The sequence below is a fragment of the Marmota flaviventris genome, chromosome 1 (assembly GCF_047511675.1).
Source record: "Marmota flaviventris isolate mMarFla1 chromosome 1, mMarFla1.hap1, whole genome shotgun sequence".
NCBI lineage: Eukaryota > Metazoa > Chordata > Mammalia > Rodentia > Sciuridae > Marmota > Marmota flaviventris.
The window spans coordinates 119,782,510-119,805,069 of NC_092498.1; the positions used below are offsets into that span (position 1 = coordinate 119,782,510).

Genomic DNA, 22,560 nt, shown 5'->3' on the forward strand with positions numbered 1-22,560 from the left:
AACTATAGAACTCAATAACACAATTAATAACCTAGACTTAATAGACATATATAGAATATACCACCCAACATCAAGCAGTTACACTTTTTTCTCAGCAGCACATGGATCCTTCTCAAAAATAGATCATATATTATGTCACAGGGAAACTCTTAGACAATATAAAGGAGTACAGATAATACCATGCATCTTATCTGATCATAATGGAATGAAACTGAAAATCAACGATAAAAGAAGGAAGGAAAAATCATGCATCACTTGGAGAATGAACAATACGTTACTGAATGATCAATGGGTTATAGAAGACATCAAGGAGGAAATTAAAAAATTCTTAGAGATAAATGAAAACACAGACACAACATATCGGAATCTATGGGACACATTGAAAGCAGTTCTAAGAGGAAAATTCATTGCTTGGAGTTCATTCCTTAAAAAAAGAAAAAACCAACAAATAAATGATCTCATACTTCATCTCAAAATCCTAGAAAAAGAAGAGCAAAACAACAGCAAAAGAAGTAGAAGGCAAGAAATAATGAAAATAAGAGCTGAAATTAATGAAATCGAAACAAAAGAAACAATTGAAAAAATTGACAAAACTAAAAGTTGGTTCTTTGAAAAAATAAACAAAATCGACAGACCCTTAGCCATGCTAATGAAGAGAAGAAGAGAGAGAACTCAAATTACTAGCATATGGGATGAAAAAGGCAATATCACAACAGACACTTCAGAAATACAGAAGATAATCAAAAATTATTTTGAATCCTTATACTCCAATACATTAGAAGATAGTGAAGGCATCGATAAATTTCTTAAGTCATATGATCTGCCCAGATTGAGTCAGGAGGATATAGACAACCTAAACAGACCAATATCAATTGAGGAAATAGAAGAAACCATCAAAAGACTACCAACTAAGAAAAGCCCAGGACCGGATGGGTATACAGCAGAGTTTTACAAAACCTTTAAAGAGGAACTAATACCAATACTTTTCAAGCTACTTCGGGAAATAGAAAAAGAGGGAGAACTTCAAAATTCATTCTACGAGGCCAACATCACCCTGATACCTAAACCAGACAAAGACACTTCAAAGAAAGAAAACTACAGACCAATATCGCTAATGAACCTAGATGCAAAAATCCTCAATAAAATTCTGGCGAATCGGATACAAAAACATATCAAAAAAATTGTGCACCATGATCAAGTAGGATTCATCCCTGGGATGCAAGGCTGGTTCAATATACGGAAATCAATAAATGTTATTCACCACATCAATAGACTTAAAAATAAGAACCATATGATCATCTCGATAGATGCGGAAAAAGCATTCGACAAAGTACAGCATCCCTTTATGTTCAAAACTCTAGAAAAACTAGGGATAACAGGAACATACCTCAATATTGTAAAAGCAATCTATGCTAAGCCTCAGGCTAGCATCATTCTGAATGGAGGAAAACTGAAGGCATTCCCTCTAAAATCTGGAACAAGACAGGGATGCCCTCTCTCACCACTTCTGTTCAACATAGTTCTTGAAACACTGGCCACAGCAATTAGACAGACGAAAGAAATTAAATGCACAAAAATAGGAAAAGAAAAACTTAAATTATCACTATTTGCAGGTGACATGATTCTATATCTAGCAGACCCAAAAGGGTCTACAAAGAAACTATTAGAGCTAATAAATGAATTCAGCAAAGTGGCAGGCTACAAAATCAACACGCATAAACCAAAGGCATTCCTGTATATCAGTGACAAATCCTCTGAAATGGAAATGAGGACAACCACTCCATTCACAATATCCTCAAAAAAAAATACTTTGGAATCAACCTAACAAAAGAGGTGAAAGACTTATACAATGAAAACTACAGAACCCTAAAGAGAGAAATAGAAGAAGATCTTAGAAGATGGAAAAATATACCCTGTTCATGGATAGGCAGAACTAACATCATCAAAATGGCGATATTACCAAAAGTTCTCTATAGGTTTAATGCAATGCCAATCAAAATCCCAACGGTATTTCTTGTAGAAATAGAGAAAGCAATCATGAAATTCATATGGAAAAATAAAAGACCCAGAATAGCAAAAACAATGCTAAGCAGGAAGTGTGAATCAGGCGGTATAGCGATACCAGACTTCAAACTATACTACAGAGCAATAGTAACAAAAACAGCATGGTACTGGTACCAAAACAGGCGGGTGGACCAATGGTACAGAATAGAGGACACAGAAACCAATCCACAAAACTACAACTATCTTATATTTGATAAAGGGGCTAAAAGCATGCCATGCAGGAAGGATAGCATCTTCAACAAATGGTGCTGGGAAAACTGGAAATCCATATGCAACAAAATGAAACTGAATCCCTTTCTCTTGCCATGCACAAAAGTTAATTCAAAATGGATCAAGGAGCTTGATATCAAATCAGAGACACGCCGTCTGATAGAAGAAAAGGTTGGCTACGATCTACATACTGTGGGGTCGGGCTCCAAATTCCTCAATAGGACACCCATTGCACAAAAGTTAATAACTAGAATCAACAAATGGGACTTACTCAAACTAAAAAGTTTTTTCTCAGCAAAAGAAACAATAAGAGAGGTAAATAGGGAGCCTACATCCTGGGAACAAATATTTACTCCTCACACTTCAGATAGAGCCCTAATATCTAGAGTATACAAAGAACTCAAAAAATTAGACAATAAGATAACAAATAACCCAATCAACAAATGGGCCAAGGACCTGAACAGACACTTCTCATAGGGGGACATACAATCAATCACCAAGTACATGAAAAAATGCTCACCATCTCTAGCAGTCAGAGAAATGCAAATCAAAACCACCCTAAGATACCATCTCACTCCAGTAAGATTGGCAGCCTTTAGGAAGTCAAACAACAACAAGTGCTGGCGAGGATGTGGGGAAAAGTGTACACTTGTACATTGCTGGTGGGACTGCAAATTGGTGCAGCCAATTTGGAAAGCAGTATGGAGATTTCTTGGAAAGCTGGGAATGGAACCACCATTTGACCCAGCTATTCCCCTTCTCGGTCTATTCCCTAAAGACCTAAAAAGAGCATGCTACAGGGGCACTGCTACATCGATGTTCATAGCAGCACAATTCACAATAGCAAGACTGTGGAACCAACCTAGATGCCCTTCAATAGATGAATGGATAAAAAAAATGTGGCATTTATACACAATGGAGTATTACTCTGCATTAAAAAATGACAAAATCATAGAATTTACAGGGAAATGGATGGCATTAGAGCAGATTATGCTAAGTGAAGCTAGCAATCCCTAAAAAACAAATGCCAAATGTCTTCTTTGATATAAGGAGAGTAACTAAGAACAGAGTAGGGACGAAGAGCATGAGAAGAAGATTAACATTAAACTGGGATGAGAGGTGGGAGGGAAAGGGAGAGAGAAGGGAAATTGCATGGAAATGGAAGGAGACCCTCAGGGTTATACAAAATTTCATACAAGAGGAAGTGAGGGGAAAGGGGAAAATAATACAAGCGGGAGAAATGAATGACAGTAGAGGGGTTAGAGAGAGAAGAGGGGAGGGGAGGGGAGGGGAGGGGGGATAGTAGAGGATAGGAAAGGCAGCAGAATACAACAGACACTAGTATGGCAATATGTAAATCAATGGATGTGTAACTGATATGATTCTGCAATTTGTTACGGGGTAAAAATGGGAGTTCATAACCCACTTGAATCAAAGTGTGAAATATGATATATCAAGAACTATGTAATATTTTGAACAACCAACAATAAAAAATTAAAAAAAAAATAATCCAGTGTTAGATACGTGAACATGAAAAAAAAAAAGAAATATCTTAAATTTTATAAACAACTCTTCGGCAGCTTAAGTGGAAAATATCAAAAGGTAAAACATACTTCTGATTTCCCTGAGTTTAGAAATTTTTGTAACCATGTCTCAGAAGCTTCAACTATGGGACTGTTATAAGAAACACCAGATCCTATTTTGAACATAGGTTTCTGAGCCATGGTTGCCCCATGCTTGCTCATGTGATCTCATTTCCCTTGCACATGTACTATCACTCAGGGAGCAGGATCCAGAGACAACACCCCTGGACTGACGTGTGGACTGTCAAAAGATTCTCATTAAAAATGCACTCTTGAAACTTCCTAGCTGGCATACCATGTTTCCTGTCCTGCGTCCTTCTACACAAAACTGAGCGCAAATACAAATCATTTTATTCATGCAGGTGGGAGATGTGTAGTTGAGCTGAGGTCAATCGAGAGTGTTGCAACATGAATGTGAAACAAGGACAGACGAGGTCTTCTGAATGGATACTCACATGCACATCTGGAATGGGCTTAGTGAAGAGGGAGATGACCACGATGGTGATGATAGAAATGAAAAAGAGGAGAATGGCAAAATACAAGTAGTGGACCCCACAGATAATGGTGGGACAGTTGCTGGGCTCCACGCAGCTCCCAGTTCCATAGGCAAACTCAGTAATCATACGGGAAATCCCAATCAGAAATCCTAGGATGAGTCCCCAAAAGGCTCCCTGTGAAAGAAAATCCTGAATTAATGAGTGCTGAACCCTCAAAACAGAGAGCTGAGTGGGCAGAGGCAAAGGAATAAAGCTGAGAGAAATGATAGCTCTAGACCATCTGAAGCCAGACCATCATGGTGCAGGACAGGGCTGGGACTGTTAAGTCAGGCTTCCAGGGGGTCTCTCTATCTTGTTTCAGCAGCATGATTTCACCTGCATCATTAAACAAGGACTCATAATATAATGGGGTAAAGTGATTAATAACTCATATGGAATTTTAATCTCCTCTAAATTCCAAAAATTCCTTTTAACTTAAAAAAAATATTTGAACTCTCCACCTCAACTATTGTCACCACCTGCGTCCAGATTTAGGTCAGTTCAGATATAAAGTGATCACTTGTAAAGCATTTTGTCTACCTTGAAGACACCGAAAAATTAATTAGGTATCTGCGGGGTAGAAAAAGTAACTTTTCCATATATAAATAGAATAAACTGGAGAGAATTGGGTGGGTTCACCCTCGTTGTTGTGGCCACAGCACTGTGAACACATGTCCACGTCAGACCAATTTTACTGCCATGCAATCACTCGTTCATTTCTCTGCCTCTACATTTTAACTGGGAATTTTTCCAGAGAAGGAACCAAATTTCATTCACTTAATGTAGCTAGTGCCTGGCATCTGAAATTGTCTATTAAATCAATAAATGAGAAAGAAAAAAAATTCCCCATAATGTATTCCTTTAAAAAACACTTTTATTTTAGTTACTATGAATAATGCTTATTTTTTGGCAATTAATTTCTATTCCATTACTTTTAGTCTCAAGTGGCTTTTAAAAAATTGATAGCCATTGACCTTTTATTGTGCATTTTAGGATGTTTAGCATATCCTTGACCTCTAACCACTAGGTATATGCAGGGTTCTCTGAAGCAGAATTATCAAAAATGTTTACAAACATTGCTCTTAAAGGGAGTGAAAAAACACCTCCAATATAGTATGACTATGGTCTATCTCAATTCATATTTTTATTTTTAAAAGTGCTGCCATTGCCAAATAGGATATTCTTGTGGCCTGTTGCAGTACCAACCTGGGCTTAGACATAAGTTTATAATTTTATTTTATAATATTCCAGGGAACCAGCTTTCTGCTAATCCCTATTGAAATTCGTCCAAAGAAGTATGTGTATGTATGTATGTATGTGTATATATATATATATATATATATATATATATATATATATATATATATATATCCTGTTTTTATTAATTTCTGGTTTAATTATGATCTTTCCAAGGTATCTGCGTGCCCAGTTTTGTGTAATTAGAAAATCTAGATTATCTTAAAGTAACAATGTTGATCTGCTCTTACGGAATTTAAAAAGAACTGGTTTAAGGATCAACATTATTGCTTTAAGATAATTGTCAACTTTTGTGTTTTATCAGGGTAATTTATTGTGTCTATTAGATTTTCATTACTTAGGGACACTAAGTCTTAAAAGAATTATGGTTTGTTTAAGTTCCTGACTGTTGAACACCTTTTAAATGATTGCTTCATAACTCTGTTTAAATAAACAACTGCTATTTTAGGTTATTTTATTACATCTAACACCCTAAATATATGTGACTAGAAATGTGCCTACATCTGAGGGCTTAATATGTTTGTCTAAATTTTGTATAAATCTTATATAGAAAAGCTTGTAGAATTAAAGCTATGTAGGTTTAATATAGGAAAGGTGACCAATAAGTGTTCTCCTCTATAAAATATATGTTGTATCTAGAAATTAAACATAAATGGTCAATGAAACTTTTGTATTTGGTCTGCATCTGCTTGCTTTACTAAATATATTTTTTGTTATTCTAAAAAAAGACTATACCTGTTGTGTTTTATGCACCTCAAAACTGGGTTACTCCACTGAGGTACATTCCTGATGCAGTATACATCTGTTTCTCTCCTTTTGAAATGAGGACATGTCTCCAATGAAAACTATGTTATCAATTTTATTCTTTTGGATGGTAAGCTACATGGTCAGCACTGCTGCTCTGTCTCAGCCCTTCCCAGGTAGATAGACGGTTGGAAAGAGAGACAGCTGAGCAACACCCCAGTTGTTCAGCATATCCAAATATATCTTTCTCATTGTGCTTTAAAAACAGCAATGGCACACTACTGTTGGTTTATATTCTTTAACCTGGCTTTCAAAGTGACTATTCCTATTCTTTGACCTGCTTTTCCAGCTGCATCTTCCATTATCCACAGACTCTCTCTCTTCAGCCAGGTAAGATTCCTTGCAAGTCCCTTGCCTTCTCCTTATCCTTTCCTTTCCACATTTGGGCAAGGCTCTTCTCTCTGCCTTAAATTCTCTCTCTGTCTTTTTAAATACCCCCCAGTCCCACAGTTTCCAAGGCACCTTCCCTGACCATTTTAGCATGTGTCGATTGATATAGCCTTTCCTGAATTTCTTGCTACTTAAATTAAAAAAAAATTGTTTGTAGCTGTAGATGGACAGAATGCCTTTATTTTATTTGTTTATTTTTATGTGGTGCTGAGAATCGAACCCAGCACACTGCACATGCTCCCAAGTACTCCATCACTGAGCTACAGCCCCAGCCCCTCTTTGTACCTACATTTTGAACCACATTTTTTAAATGCTTCAATTCTTATCTATCTCACATTGTTTTTCAGATAAAATGTTTGAGTAACAGGACCTTTTCCTTCACTGGGTCCTGAAGAGTGCTGGCTGAAAAACCAAGTTCACACCACAGCCACTGGAAGTAACTTGTGCTAGGATTTCCTGTGGAGCTGCTCACCCAGAGACTACAAACTTCACAGGAGGCACCAAGGTTGGATAGAAAATGTACAATATGAGTTGAGACCTTGTACCAAGAAGGACAGGGTTTTTAGAGAGAAAGAAGACCCAGTACTAACTCCTAAGGAGTTTATTCCAACTCTTAGAGAGTCCCCATGATCCATAGAGACTTTCCCATATAAACCTTTAGAGGTAAATTCATTTTTTCTTAAGATCTCTGGGAAATAGAATCCCTTCCACAGAGAATATACCCATAGAAAATTCTGTGGCAGACTGGCTTTTCTGAACACGTCAAAGCAATACCTACAGGTTCAGTGATTCTCTTCCAGAAAACAGCAAGCAGGAAGACAGCTGCAATGGGTGGTCCCAAGTAACTGGTAATGGACTGGATATAATCAAAGAGCTGCCCACTTTGCGCTGACTGCACAATGGGCACCCAGGCAATGCTGATGGCAATCAGAAAGAGAATGAACAACCTGAAATCAAATTCCACACAACAGAATGTTAATATAAAAATATATATTATTTTATATACCACACATATATATATATAAACATCATTAGCAAAAAAATATATACATATATATACATATATATGTATATATATATATATATATATATATATATATATATATATACATATATATATACACACACACATACACATATGAACAAATACACACATATATAACATGACCACAGCAAGAAAAATTAATAAACAAATTAATTCTTGAGTATTTTTTCCTCCCTCTTCATCTGTGGCTATGGGTAAATGAAACACACTTGGTTTTCAATAGTTATTTATTGAAATCATTCCCATACAAAAATCCCACTTAGGGAGGCAGTAGAGTACAGGGACAAGGTTATATACTTTGGAGCAAGACAGTCCTGGATTAAAATTTTTTCTATCCTTGTGTGATATAGGACACATTGCTGAGCTTCTCTCTAAATCTCAAATTTTCCAACTCTAGACAAAGAAAAATGTGACTGACCACGAAAAATTGGAATAAGCATTAGTGAGAGTAAAATGCCTCACAAATAGTAGGAATTCAATAAATAGTTAAAAAAAACCTAGTGTTATTATTTTCTCCTCCTTCTTCCTCATAATAAAATTTAAAATAAGCCAAAGAAAGTTTATAAAAGAATAGTCTAGATAGGAAGGGACACAATTAGGTATTTCCAGCTCTCTTCCTCTTGAGTTTTACCATGTCCTAAAAAGATTGGAGATTCTTTTATAAGCTCTTATTACTTGACTCTTTATTTAATTATAAATTAAAGGGATCTTGTGAAAAACAGAAGGAAGAACAGCAGAATAGAGAAAGAGGATTGAGGAGAGGAAGGAGGGATGGGAAAGGGGAAGAACAGCAGAATGAAATTGACCAAATTAAGAATATACCACAATGAAATTAATTTTGTGTATAACTGTAATGCTTCTCTTGAAAAAAAAAGAACAAGGGCTGGAGTTGTGGCTCAGTGATAGTACACTTGCCTGGCATGTGTGAGGCCCTGGGTTCAATCCTCAGCACCACATATAAATAAATAAAATAAAAGAGCCATTGACAACTAAAAAATATTTTTAAAAAATCCAACAAAACAAATAAATGGAAAAAGAGCACTAGAATAGGAGAAGGGAATCAGGAAGAGGGAGAAGAGGAGGGAAAGGGAAAGAACTGGGGATTGAAATGCAGCAAATTATGTTATATGCCTCTAAGAATATGTTCCACTATTATCTAAAACTATAATACACTAGTAAAAGCATTTTTTAAAAAAGCTTTGATTCACTTATCTCACATGTATTTAAGGCAAAAGAGTCTTAAACTGATATTCTTAAATTTGTGTTTTTAAATATTTCTCACTCTGAAATTTCCTCCCATTGCCCCCTATTTACCCCAGTTCTACCTACCACTTTGAACCCAGTTAAGGTTCTTCCTCCTCCAGGGCCCTTTCCCAAGTATGCCATACTATGCTCACTTTTCCCTTATCTGAGTCCCTGATTGCTCTTACAGTCCACACAGCAGAGTTTCAAACTGTTTCACATCACTGTGAGCTTGTACAGGAGACTGAGATAAGCCACAAGATAGTAGTTATGGGATGTAAGGAAGTGCGAGACCCAACATACTCTTAGGACTAGGGGATCCAGACCTGTACAAAGAAACAAAGTGATCTTCTTTTCCATTTTGCACTTGAGCCTTACAAATACCAAGGAAAGTTAGTAAGTGCCTTTTTAAGGGAAAGCCAGTCAAGGTAGTAGTACTATTTTCTATGATACAGAGTAATAGATTCTGAGCTGGTCATATCTCTCTTGGCTGCCTTTCTTTAGCCCAGAGACCTATGAAGAGACAGCCCATATCCCTCCTGAACTCATTGGGAATCTTTTATTTAACTAACATCCCAGGGTTTGTTCCACCTGACCTGAGAAGAGTGCTTTAGCCCCATGAAGAGATATATCAGCAGTCAGGCACATACTGTAATCCCAGTAACTCAAGAAGTTGATTTATAGAATCGCATTTGAGGCCAGCCTGGACAATAGAGCAAGACACTGTTGCAAAATTTAAAAAAAACAAAAATGGTTGTGATTGTAGGTCATTGGTAGAGCACCCCTTGGCAACATTCCCAGTACTAGGGAGATTAAGGAGAGAGGGAGCTGGAGAGAAAGAGAAGAGACACGTTTCTATGAACCCTCTGTCCAGAGCATTTGCTTAATGGCTAATCATGATAATGAACACACCTGATCCATTTGACAATTTTTGATATTTTCAGAGTCCTGTTGTGTTTATTAACTCATTTATGACAGTAAATGGGCTCAATCTTTATCACATATAAATAAATAAATAAATAAATAAATAAATAAAAGACCCATTGACAACTGGTTTGATGACCAGAGCAATTTATGACCTCCAATTCTCCAATTTAAAGTTAAATACCATTGAAGGGCAAATATAACAAGCCACCAATGTCACTCTACCAGCACCATCCAATCTTTCCTGATCATTCTCTGATCATTTAAGCTTTTGCATGATGGATGACTCTGCATTTACCTTCCTGCAATCATGAGCTCTTTCTCAGATGCTTGCTTCCAGATCTTCGTGTAGATGTCCATGGTGAAGAGGGTGCTGGCACTGTTGAAGATGGAAGTTAGGGAGCTCATGAGAGAAGCCATCATAACCGACAGCATCAGGCCTCGCAATCCTGGAAGACAAGGAAGTTCTGAGTGGCACATCTAGTACTTCAGCAGGACTCAACTTTTGTTTGCTTCTGAAACTGTGCCATCTTCTCCAGTTCATTTTTCCAGAAAGAATAAATGTTTTAATTTGGGCATAGTGGTGCACACCTATAATCCCAGTGGATCAGGAAGCTGAGGCAGTGAGGATCACAAGTTCAAAGCCAGTCTCAGGAATTCAGCAAGAACCTAAGCAAGTTGGAGAGATCCTGACTCTAAATAAAATATTTTTTAAAAGGGGTGGGAATGTGGCTCATTGGTTAAATACCCCTGATTAAATACCTGCTACCAAAGCAAAATAAAACAAAAAGAATAAATGTTTTAAGAAATGGGCCATGGCTTTAAATTGTAATCCCATGACAACCTACAAAGCTCTAAATAAAAACAATATCTGAGGTAAATACTTTGCAATTGAATAATAATGATGGTGATGATGGTGGTGCTGGTACTTCCACTTGGGGTTTTATATGACCTCTCAATCTCAAAAGATTAATGATACAGCACACATATATTTAAATAAGGATTCAAAAGATAAGGTTATCAAGAAAATGAAAAGTCAACAACAGAATGGGAATAAATATATACAAATCATCTATTTGGTAAGGACCTACTATACAGATCATATAACGAACTATCATCCAGATTCTCCTCCCCCAACCTGTGTGGGCCCAGGCCCAGGGTAGACACAGGTTCACCCCTGGCCACCTGGGAGCCCAGGCCTAACCCACTTCAATCTTGGGACACTGCAGCCAATTACATAGCCTTCTCCATGCAGTAGTCTCTACTTTGCTACAACAGACAAGGTCTAGAAGTGGCTGCATCTTGGAGCAGGCCTCCCAAAGCCAGTGTAAGGCCCACCCTTTCAGCCCTATTTCTGAAAGTCATAGCATCCATCTAGGGGCACTTCCATTGCTATCTTGAGTTTCCTCCATTATTGCTGCTACCACCTTTAGTTGCAGTGACATTTATCCTGGGACACCAGCAGGGTCTGGAAGCCCAACATCAAGGTGAGGTAAAGATAATCTGCATGGATACTATAAAATTATAGGATAGAAACTGTAATACCTCAGATTAACACTGCAATAAAGGAAGACACATAGACAACATGAAAATACAACAGAGGAAATTGCCCCAAACAAACCAACACACTACAATAACAGAACCCATGGACAGCGTAGTTGGTGAAATGTCAGAGAAGAGAGTTCAAAATGTTCATAATTAAAATGATCTGTGAATTAAAGAATAACATAAATGAGCAAATATAGGCAAAAATTGATTACTTCAACAAAGAGATAAGACAGCAAACATAGGCAATCATTGATAACACCAACAAAGAGACAAGGGAACAAATATAGCCATCCATTGATCATACCAACAAAGAGATAATGGAGCAAATACAGGTAGAAAAAGATTACTTCAAGAAAGAGATAGAGATTCTGAAAAACAAAAAGAATTAAAAATCCCTAAAATGAAGGAAACAATAAACCAAATTAAATAACTCAACAGTAAGCATCACCAATAGACTAAATCACTTAGAAGACAGAATATCAGATAATGAAGACAAAATATTCAATCTGGAAAATAAAGTTGAACACACAGTGAAGATGGCAAGAAACCATGATCAGAACATCCAAGAATTATGGGATAGCACCAAAAGAGCAAATCTAAGAGTTATTGGGATAGAGGAAGAAGGCACAGAGTTTCAAACCAAAGAAATGCACAATCTCTTCAATGAGATAATATCAGAAAATTGCCCAAACATGAAGTATGAAATGGAAAAATCAAATAGAAGAGGCTTGTAGGACATCAAATGTACAAAATTATAACAGATCTACACCAAAGTACATTATAATGAAAATGCCTAGCATACAGAATAATGATAGAATATTAAAGGCCAAATGAGAGAGAAATCAGATCACATATAGGGGGATACCAATTCGTATCTCAGCAGATTTTTCAACCCAGACCCTCAAAACTAGGAGATCATGAAAAAAAACAGCAAGAATTCTGAAAGAAATGAATGCCAACCAAGAATATTATATCCAGCAAAATTAAACTTCAATTTTAATGAGGAAATAAAAACCTTCCGTGATAAACAAAAGTTAAAAGAATTTACAACTAGAAAGCCTGCCCAACAGAACATCCTCAGCAAAATATTCAATGAGGAAGAAATTAAAAACAACAATGAAAATCAGCAGAGGAAGGTATTACACTAAAGGAAAAAACTAATCAAAATAGAAACCAAGTCAAGTTAAATAACAAAAATAAACAAAAATGAGCAGGAATACAAATCATGTCTCAATAATAACCCTGAATATTAATGGCCTAAACTCACCAATTCAAAGACACAGACTGTCAGATTGGATTTAAAAAAAAAAGACCCAACAATACACTGCCTTCAAGAGATTCATCTCATAGGAAAAGGTATCCACAGACTGAAAGTGCAAGATTAGGAAAAATCATATCACTCATATGGACTGTGGAAACAAGCAGGGTTTTCTATCCTCATATAAAATAAAGTAGACTTCAAGCTAAAGATAATCAAAAGAGATAAAGAAGGACAATACATACTGCTCAAGGGAGCCATACATCAATAAGACACAACAATTATAAATATATATGCCCCAAACAATAGAGCATCTATGTTCATCAAACAAACTCTTCTCAAGTTCAAGCATCAGATAGACCACAACACAATTATTCTGGGTGACTTTAACACACATCTTTCATCACTTGATAGATCTTCCAAACAAAAGCTGAAAAAAGAAATTATAGAACTCAATAATATAACCAAAAACTTAGCTTCAGAGACATAAGTAGAATATTTCATTTATCAATGAGTGAATACACTTTCTTAGCAGCACATGGATCCTTCTCTAAAATAGACCATATATTATGCCACAAACCAGCTCTTAGCAAATACAAATAATTAGAGATATTACTTTGCATCCTATCAGATCATAATGGAATGAAATTAGAAATCAGTGATAAAATAAAAAATAATAGCTACTCCAATACCTGGAGACCAAACAATATGCTATTGAGTAAACAATGGATAACAAGAGACATCAAAGAGAGATTAAAAATTCTTAGAGGTAAATGAGAACATTGTTACAAGATATCAAAATCTCTGGGACACTATGAAGGCAGTATTAAGGGGAAAGAAAGTTCATTGCATGGAGTTCATTTCTTAAAAGAAGAAAAAGTCAACAAATAAATGACTTAATGTTACATCTCAAAACCTTAGAAAAAGAAGAACAAATCAACACCAAAAGCAGTAGGAGACAGGAAATAATTAAAATCAGAGCTGAAATCAGTGAAATTGAAACAAAAGAAACTATTGAAATAATTGACAAAACAAAAAGTTGGTTCTTTGAAAAAATAATAAAATTTATAAACCCTTAGTCATGCTAATGAAGAGAAGGAAAGAGAAAACTCAAATTACTAATCTCCATTATGAAAAAGGAAATATCACAACAAACACTACAGAAATATAGAAGATAATTAGAAACTATTTTGAAAATTTGTACTTCAATAAATAGTACATATCAAAGGCATTGACAAATTTTTAGAGTCATATAATTTGCCAAAATAGAATCAGGATGATCTACACAAGTTAATCAGATCAATTTCAAGCAAGGAAATAGAAGATGCCATCAGAAGCCTACCAATCATGAAAAGCCCAGACCAGATTAATACACAGCTGAGTTATACAAGACCTTTAAAGATGAACTATCAATACTCCTCAAATTATTCCATGAAATAAGGAGGGAATACTTCCAAATCCATTCTATGAGGCTAATACCACCCTGATTCCAAAACAAGACAAAGGCATATCAAAGAAAAAAAAAGACATAAGACCAATATCTCTAATGAACATAGATGCTAAAATTCTGGCAAATTCAATACAAAAAACATATAAAAAATAATGCACCACAATCAAGTGGGGTTCATCCCAGGTATGCAAGGTTGGTTCAACATACAGAAATCAATAAATGTAATTCATCACATCAATAGACTTAAAGATAAGAACCATCTCAATAGATGCAGAAAAAGCATTTGACAAAATATAGCACTCCTTCATGCTCAAAACACTAGAAAAATTAGGGATAACAAGAACATATCTCAACGTTGTAAAGGCTATCTATGCTAAACCACAGGCCAACATCATTCTTAATGGAAAAAAAATTGTTCGCATTCCCTCTAAAAACTGGAAAAAGACAGGGATGCCTTCTTTCACCACTTCTATTTAACATAGTTCTTGAAACACTAGCAGGGCAATTAGATGAAAGAAATTAAAGGGATATGTTTAGGAAAAGAAGAACTTAAGTTAGGACTATTTGCTGATGATATGGTTCTATACCTAGAAGACCCAACAAATTCCACCAGAAAACTTCTAGAACTAGTGAATGAATTCAGCAAAGTAGCAGGATATAAAAATCAACAACCATAAATCAAAGGCATTTCTGTATATCAGTGACAAATCCCCTGAAAGTGAAACAAGGGAAACTACTCCATTTACAATAGCATCAAAAGAAAAAATAAAATACTTGGGAATCAACTTAATGAAAGAGGTGAACGACCTCTACAATGAAAACTACAGAATGCTAAAGAAAAAAATCAAAGAAGACCTTAGAAGATGGAAAGATCTACCTTGTTCTTGAATAGGCAGAATTAATATTGTCAAAATGACCATACTAGCAAAAATACTATGCAGATTTAATGCAATTTCAATCAAAATCCCAATGGAATTCTTATAAAAATAGAAAAACCAGTCATGAAATTCATCTGGAAAAATAAGAGACCCAGAATAGCTAAAGCAATCCTTAGCAAGAAGAGTGAAGGAGGTGGTATCGCTATACCAGATCTTAAACTATACTACAGAGCAATAATAACAAAAACAGCATGGTATTGGCACCAAAATAGACTTGTAGACCAATGGTACAGAATAGAGGACATAGAGACAAATCCACATAACCACATTTATCTTATATTAGACAAAGGTGTAGGGATTCTGATTGTGAAAATGTACAGGGAAGTGTTACCCTGGTGAGTAAACTCCCAGAGGGGTAACAGATACTCTCTTTCCCACCCATATATTGCCCTGAAATTTCTCCTAGGAACTAGTAAAATAACTAAATATATGTTCAATGTTTAGCTGGTATGGCAATATCCTGCTTGAAAATCTCTGTGTAGAAAGAGCCTCATTAGCCTTGACCTTGATCTCAGGCACACAGCTCCTAGGAATAAAGGAACTCTCTTGTTAGACAACTACAATGTTTCACTGAGTCTAAACCTGTACTCATAACAATAACTTTATACATTGGACTTTTTTGAGAGCTACACAAAGCTCCTAACATTGCACATTGCAATTTAGCATGTAGCTGAGGAATAAGCTGCATAATGTTGCTAAGTCTGTAACCTGCCTAGTAATACAATGAACAATATGTATTAATGATGCCAATGACTTAAAGTAACCTATTGATATAAATAAAGCTGGCAGTTTGGTCATTCTGCCATCTTTTTTTTTCTGCCTCTGCATCTTATCTCCATCTCTCCCTCTTTATTTTCCTTACACAAAGGTGCCAAAAACATATATTGGAGAAAAGATAGCCTCTTCAACAAATGGTGCCGAGAAAATTGGAAATCCATATGCAACAAAATTAAATTAAACCCCTATCTCTCACCAGGCACAAAATTGAACTCAAAGTGGATCAAGGACCTAGGAATTAATCCAGAGACACTGTTCCTATTAGAAAAAAAAGTAGGCCCAAATCTCCATAATGTTGGATTAGGCCCTGACTTCCTTAATAAGCCTCCTATACTTCAAGAATTAAAATAAAGAATTAATAAATGGGGTGGATTCAAACTGAAAAGCTACTTCTCAGCAAAAGAAACAGTCAGTGAGGTGAATAGAGAGCCTACAGAATGGGAGAAATTTTTTTTAACCACAGGCACATCAGATAGAGCACTAATCTCTGGGATATATAAAGAACTCAAAAATCTTAACATCATAAAAACAAATAACCCAATCAATAAATGGGCCAAGGAACTGAACAGACACTTCTCAGAAGATGATATACAATCAATCTACAAATATACAAAAAAATGTTCATCATCTCTAGCAATTAGAAAAATGCAAATCAACCTGGTTCATAGTGGTGTAGGGAGCGGGAGCATGGAAGGAATAGATGGACTCTAGATAAGGCAGAGGGGTGGGAGGGGAAGGGAAGGAGCATGAGGTTACAAGTAATGGTGGAATATGGTGAATATTATTATCCAAATACATGTATGAAGACATGAATGTGAATATACTTTGTATACAACCAGAGATACGAAAAAATTAAGCTCAATATTTGTAATATGAATTGTAATGCATTCCACTGTCATATATAAATACAAAAAATTAATTAAAAAAAGAATCAACAACAACAAAAAAGAAAAACGCAAATCTCATTCCAGTCAAAATGGCAGCTATTATGAATACAAACAACAATCAGTGTCAGCGAGGATGTTGCGGAAAAGGTACACTCATACACTGCTGGTGGGACTGCAAAGTGGTGCAGCCAGTATGGAAAGCAATATGGAGAATCCTTGGAAAACTGGGAATGGAATCACCATTTGACCTAGCTATCCCTTGGTCTATACCCAATGGACTTAAAAATAGCACATTACAGGGACACAGCCACATCAATGTTTATAGCAGCATAATTCACAATAGCTAAACTGTGGAACCAACCTAGATGGCCCTCAGTAGATGAATGGATAAAAGATATGGTAAATATACACAATGAAATATTATTCAGCATTAAAAGAGAATAAAATCATGGCATTTTCAGGTAAATGGATGGAGTTGGAGAATATAATGCTAAGTGAAGTTAGCCAATCCCCAAAAAACAAATGTCGAATGTTTTGATTTAAGGATGCTGATTCATAATGGGATTGGGGGGTGGGGTGGGAGGATTAGATGAATACTAGATAGTGAAAAGGGGAGGGAATAGAAGGGAGTGGGAATGGGGGTAGGAAAGATGGTGGAATGAGATGGACATCATTACTCTAAATACATGTATGAAGACATGAATGGTATGACTCTACTTTGTGCACAACCAGAGGTATGAAAAATTGTGCTGTATATATGTGATATGAACTTTAATGCATTCTTCTATCTTATATAACAAATTAAAATTTTAAATATCTGAGAAAAATAACTATCATAGGTCTATAATAAAAATACAAATAACCAAATAAAAGTTGCAAATGATCTGAATAGCCATTTTATATTTATATATGACAGTGGAATGAATAGCCATTCCTCCAAAGGTATGCAATGGTTAATAATGACATTAAAAAGATGCTTGACATCAAGAAAATTCAAAATGATTACTATTTCACACCAACTAGGATGGTACTTTAAATATATAACAAGTAGAGAAATGGAGACCTTCTGTTGTTGGTAGAAATGTAATATGACAAAGTTATTATGGAAAATTGGCAGGTCTGCAAACAGTTAAACATTTTGTGATTCATCATTTCCACTCCTAAATGTCTACCCAAGAGAAGTAAAAATGTACACCCACAGAAACTCATGTGCATGAATGTTCATGGCACCATTACTTATATCACCCAAAAAGTGGAAACAACTCAAATGTTCATCAACTAATCAATGATTAAACAAAGTAAACAACTGATAAGTGGATTATCATGCAATGAAATATTATTCATTAATGAAAAGAAATAATGTGCAAATACATGCTAAAACACAAACCAACATTGAAAACATCATGCTATTTTTAAAAATACAGTCACAAAGAACCATATTTATTATATGATTCCTTTTATATGAAAGGTCTGGAACAGGCAAATCTATAAACATAAAGTGTATCTCCGGTTATTTAGAACTGGGAGGTTGGGTTGAAATAAGAATGGACTGCTAATTTCTTCAACAGGTGCAGGATTTCTTTATTGGGTGATGAAAATTTTCTAAAATTGATTGGGATGATGGGCACTACTCTATGAACACACTAAAAACCACTCAGTTGGACACCTTGAATGGGCAAATTGTATGGTATGTTAGTTACCGCTCAATGAAGTCTTTATTGAAAGAAGACAAAGCTCTATTTCCAACTCTGACCTTAAGCAAGTTATACAAACTATAGGCTTCATTTCTTGAGGTGTTAAATAGGGATACTATGACATCCACTCATGTCAGAATAAGAGGTGTTGTTTTAAAAGTTTTCCCAATCACAGAAAGCATGGTTGGCTATAATCTCTGTCATTCTTTTTATACCCCTGTGGGCACACAATTGCACCTGCTGAGGCCAGAAGGCCAGGGCGAGCTGAGGGCCCACCATCACAGCACAGATTTACGGTCTCAGAAGCAAAGTGACCTTAGGGATTACCTAGGTTTATCATCTACCTGCTACTTGGGTCCCTTCCACAACGCTTCCTGTTCCCAAAACTTCAGTAAGAGGAAATCTGCTACACCACAGGAAGTCTTCTCCCTCTTGGACTGTTCTGACCATGATGAAATATGCCTCTCTACAGCTTCAGTCCTTATGCAACTCAGTGAGAGAGGTCTTACCTTTCACCTCCATTACCTCTTTCATATATTTAAAGATAACTTGTGTCCCCTTGAGTTCTGTATTCTCTAAGCTAAATATCTTCAGTATTCCTACATAATTTAGGAACCCAACTATATAGAACTTGACTCATTTATATTAACTTTGGTTTACTTATTTGCATCAACATTCATGCCTGTTATGATTTGGATCTGAAATGTCCCCGAACAGCTCATGTGTTGAAGGCTCAGTCTCTAATACAACTTTGTTCATATGTGGGGCTTTTGGGAAGTGATTGGATCATAAAGGCTCAAACCTCATCAGTGGATTCATCCATTGGTGGATGCATAATTTGGTAGCACTACTGGGAAGTGTTAGAAACTATAGGAGGTGGGTCCTCATTAAAGAGAGTGAGTCCTTGAGGCAATGCCCTTATGGTGGATCTTATCTCAGGCTGTTATGTACTTAAGTTCTCTGTTGGCTTACTAGTTGTCTGTCTGTGAGTACACTCACCACAGGAATGAAGTAGTTCACGCTTTTCTCTCCTTCTGACTGTATGAGGTAACTTTCCTCTGCCACACCTTCCCCACCAGGAAGTTCTGCCTCACCAAGGCCTAGAATCAATGGAATGAAACCTCTAGTGACTGAAACCTCTGAAACTATGAGCCAAAACAAATCTTTCCTCCCTCAGGTTGATTTTCTCAGGTGTTTGGCCACAGACACAAAGCTAATAAACACAATGTAACAGGGGTTTAACTCATGCTTTAAATATAGCCCTTGCTCCTCTGCAGTTGTGACTTATTTTTAAATGGACATGTTTTTTCTCTTCTTCCCCTGCCTCTCCCTAATCTCTCCACTTCTCTAATCTTGGGGAAACAGGATTACCCTTCTTCCCTATACTAAGCCTAGTTGTCTGTCTGTAAGTACACACTCATCAATGGAATGAAGTAATTCACACTTCAGAGATGATACTAGATCTAAGAAATCTTTCACGTGAGCAAATGAATTCTGATACCCATCAGGGCACACCTGGAATGTAGTCTTTGAATCATCTATTTCAGAGCTCTCCATTCTTCCTGATGGGAAGAACCACAGCCTCTGGGACAGGAGTTCTGTGTTTCTTTTTTTTGCTTGCAAAGTATTAAATCTTCTTTTTCCTTTTTCTCAAAACCTTGTCTACTTTATTGAATTGTCATCAGGGACAAGAACTGAGCTTTTGGTAACAATAATGCCTCTTGAGATCTTTTAGGAGCATGATTCTCTTATTCCTTATTTGGTATCTATAAACAATTTTATGGTTTCATATAAATAGTCTAGCAATATGGACTATAAAGTCTGCCCATTCCAATCTCTTTATTTTTTAGAAGGATTAAAAAACATATTTTCTCCTGAGTTTATATAATATAGATCATAGACTATGCTGGAGCTATAGGAGTTAGAAAGACTGCTTAGTCTGACTCTCTCATTTTTCAGTTAATAACTCTATTTCAAGGAGTTATTAGGTAGGGCCTTCAGCAATTGGCTCAGGGTTATTTCATCAGTTAATTGCTTAACTAGGACAGAACTCTATCCTCTCTTTCACACTCATTTCAAACTCTCATTCATTTATTCACTCAACAAATATTCATTGAACATAATTATATTAGCAGTGTGGACAAAAAGTAATGTTATATCAGACCAAAATTTTAGAGGGAGAGGAAGATAAGAGCTATTTAGGAGACACAGTGATAGCATTTGATGTGGACTGCCAGGAAAACAATTTACTTGTGAGATGATACATAAAGAAGCTACCTAAGAATATGGAAAATGAGAAACAGGAAGAGTGGACAGGAGTAGCTGTGTCAATCTAAAGAAATAGCACAATCGCCCCCACAGAGACCAGTGTAAAACTCAGGAAGAGCCATTGTGACTCTTACTCCTCACAACCTTAATAAGCAGCCTGGCTCCCTGGGTAGTTAACTATTACTTTCTTATTTATGTCATTTGAATGCAAATAGTTTGCCCAAGGTCATGCATGAATTCTGTGGTTTAAAAGAAAAAGGACCTTCCCAAATTCCTCAATTCCAGCCTTGAGCAGAGTTAAGCAAGCCAGATGGCAGACAGAGTTGTTTTGTGCCTTGAAAAGGTCACTTTCTTACTGGAGGCCTCAGTTTTCCCAACTGTGAAAAGAGATTAACCAAGAAGCCTCTAAGTTTCTTTTCAATAATAAAATTTTTAAGTTTATTCTACATTAAGATATTAATATTTATAAATTTTTTATTTCCTAAGACCCTCCCTGTAAGATATGGAAAATGACAAACTCCAAAATAGTGTGGACTGGGAAGGGGGAGTGAAAAAGAAGGCAATGCACTGATAAAATTGATCCTTTCCCAATATACCCTTTTCTAGAGATAGGACACTCCCTGGAAAGGAAGCAAACATCATCCAGTGACAAGACAATCCCTGGGAAGGAGATGTCCATCAGGCCTAGAATGACAGTCTCTGGGAGGAAGCCAAAGCATTGATCCTTCCCCCAGATAAATCCTTTCCCAGTGAGAGTAAATGGGACCCTGAAGGGAAAGAGATAAGCATTGAACAGTGACCCAGGCCCTCCATTCTTCCCCAAGTAAAAATATTGCCCAATAAAAACAAACTTCAAATTCTCCCAAACCTGTTTCCTGAGTGCCCAAACCGTCATGCTCTGTCAATAATTAAGTCATCGTTCAGTGTAGCATATATAAGCACAGACTCCCCCTTGGTCATTGATTCATTTTCTATTAGGAAAGTGGGTCCATCAGATGCAAGATTTCATCACTGAATAAAGGCTGTGCTGATCCATGAAGTTTGCACCCAGCTCGGTTATTTTGTGCTAACATTCCTAACCTAACCAGATTTTCAGATCTTAAGCCATAATTATGAGAATTTTTTTTCTCCAACATGAAACATGAACTACAATCTCACAGGTCAATCCCCAAACTTTAGCTATTGTAAATTCAGGATTCAATCTTCTAGGATAACATATTCTTTTTTTTTTTTTGTACTGGGGATTGGACTCTCAGGGATGCCTAAATACTTATCAACAGCTCTTTTAAAAAATATTCATTTTTTAGTTATAGGTGGATACAATATCTTTTTTTTTAATGTGGTGCTGAGGATCCAACCCAGTGCCTCACAAATGCTAGGCCAGCGCTCGACTGCTGAGCCACAACTGCCCTGTCAGTATCAACAGCTCTTTTTAATTATTTTTATATTGATACCCTGTATCAATATAAAAATAATTGCTTAGGGGCCTACTAAATTGCTAAGGCTGGCCTTGAACTTGTGATCCTCCTGCCTTTCCTCCAGAGTTGCTGGAAATATTGGCATGTACCACCATGCCCAGCAGGGTGGGGCTCACCTGTAATTCTATAAGTTTGAGATAACATATCCTATATGATAAGAAGCCACACTGAAATCTATCCATCTACAAATTATCTATGATTTCAAAC

General features: G+C 36.3%; 1 protein-coding gene across 2 annotated transcripts in view; it reads right to left on the minus strand.

Annotated features, from left to right (window-relative positions):
- The window catches only part of LOC114106500 (sodium/glucose cotransporter 1-like), an 87,772-nt gene that overhangs the window by 13,778 nt on the left and 51,434 nt on the right, over positions 1-22,560 (minus strand). For both annotated transcript variants that reach the window (XM_027953439.2, XM_027953441.2), the window contains exons 11-13: positions 10,354-10,504; positions 7,623-7,791; positions 4,313-4,528 (exon numbers count right to left, since the gene is read on the minus strand). In XM_027953439.2, the coding sequence (XP_027809240.2) occupies positions 4,313-4,528; positions 7,623-7,791; positions 10,354-10,504 (536 nt within the window). The remainder of the gene's footprint in view (positions 1-4,312; positions 4,529-7,622; positions 7,792-10,353; positions 10,505-22,560) is intronic.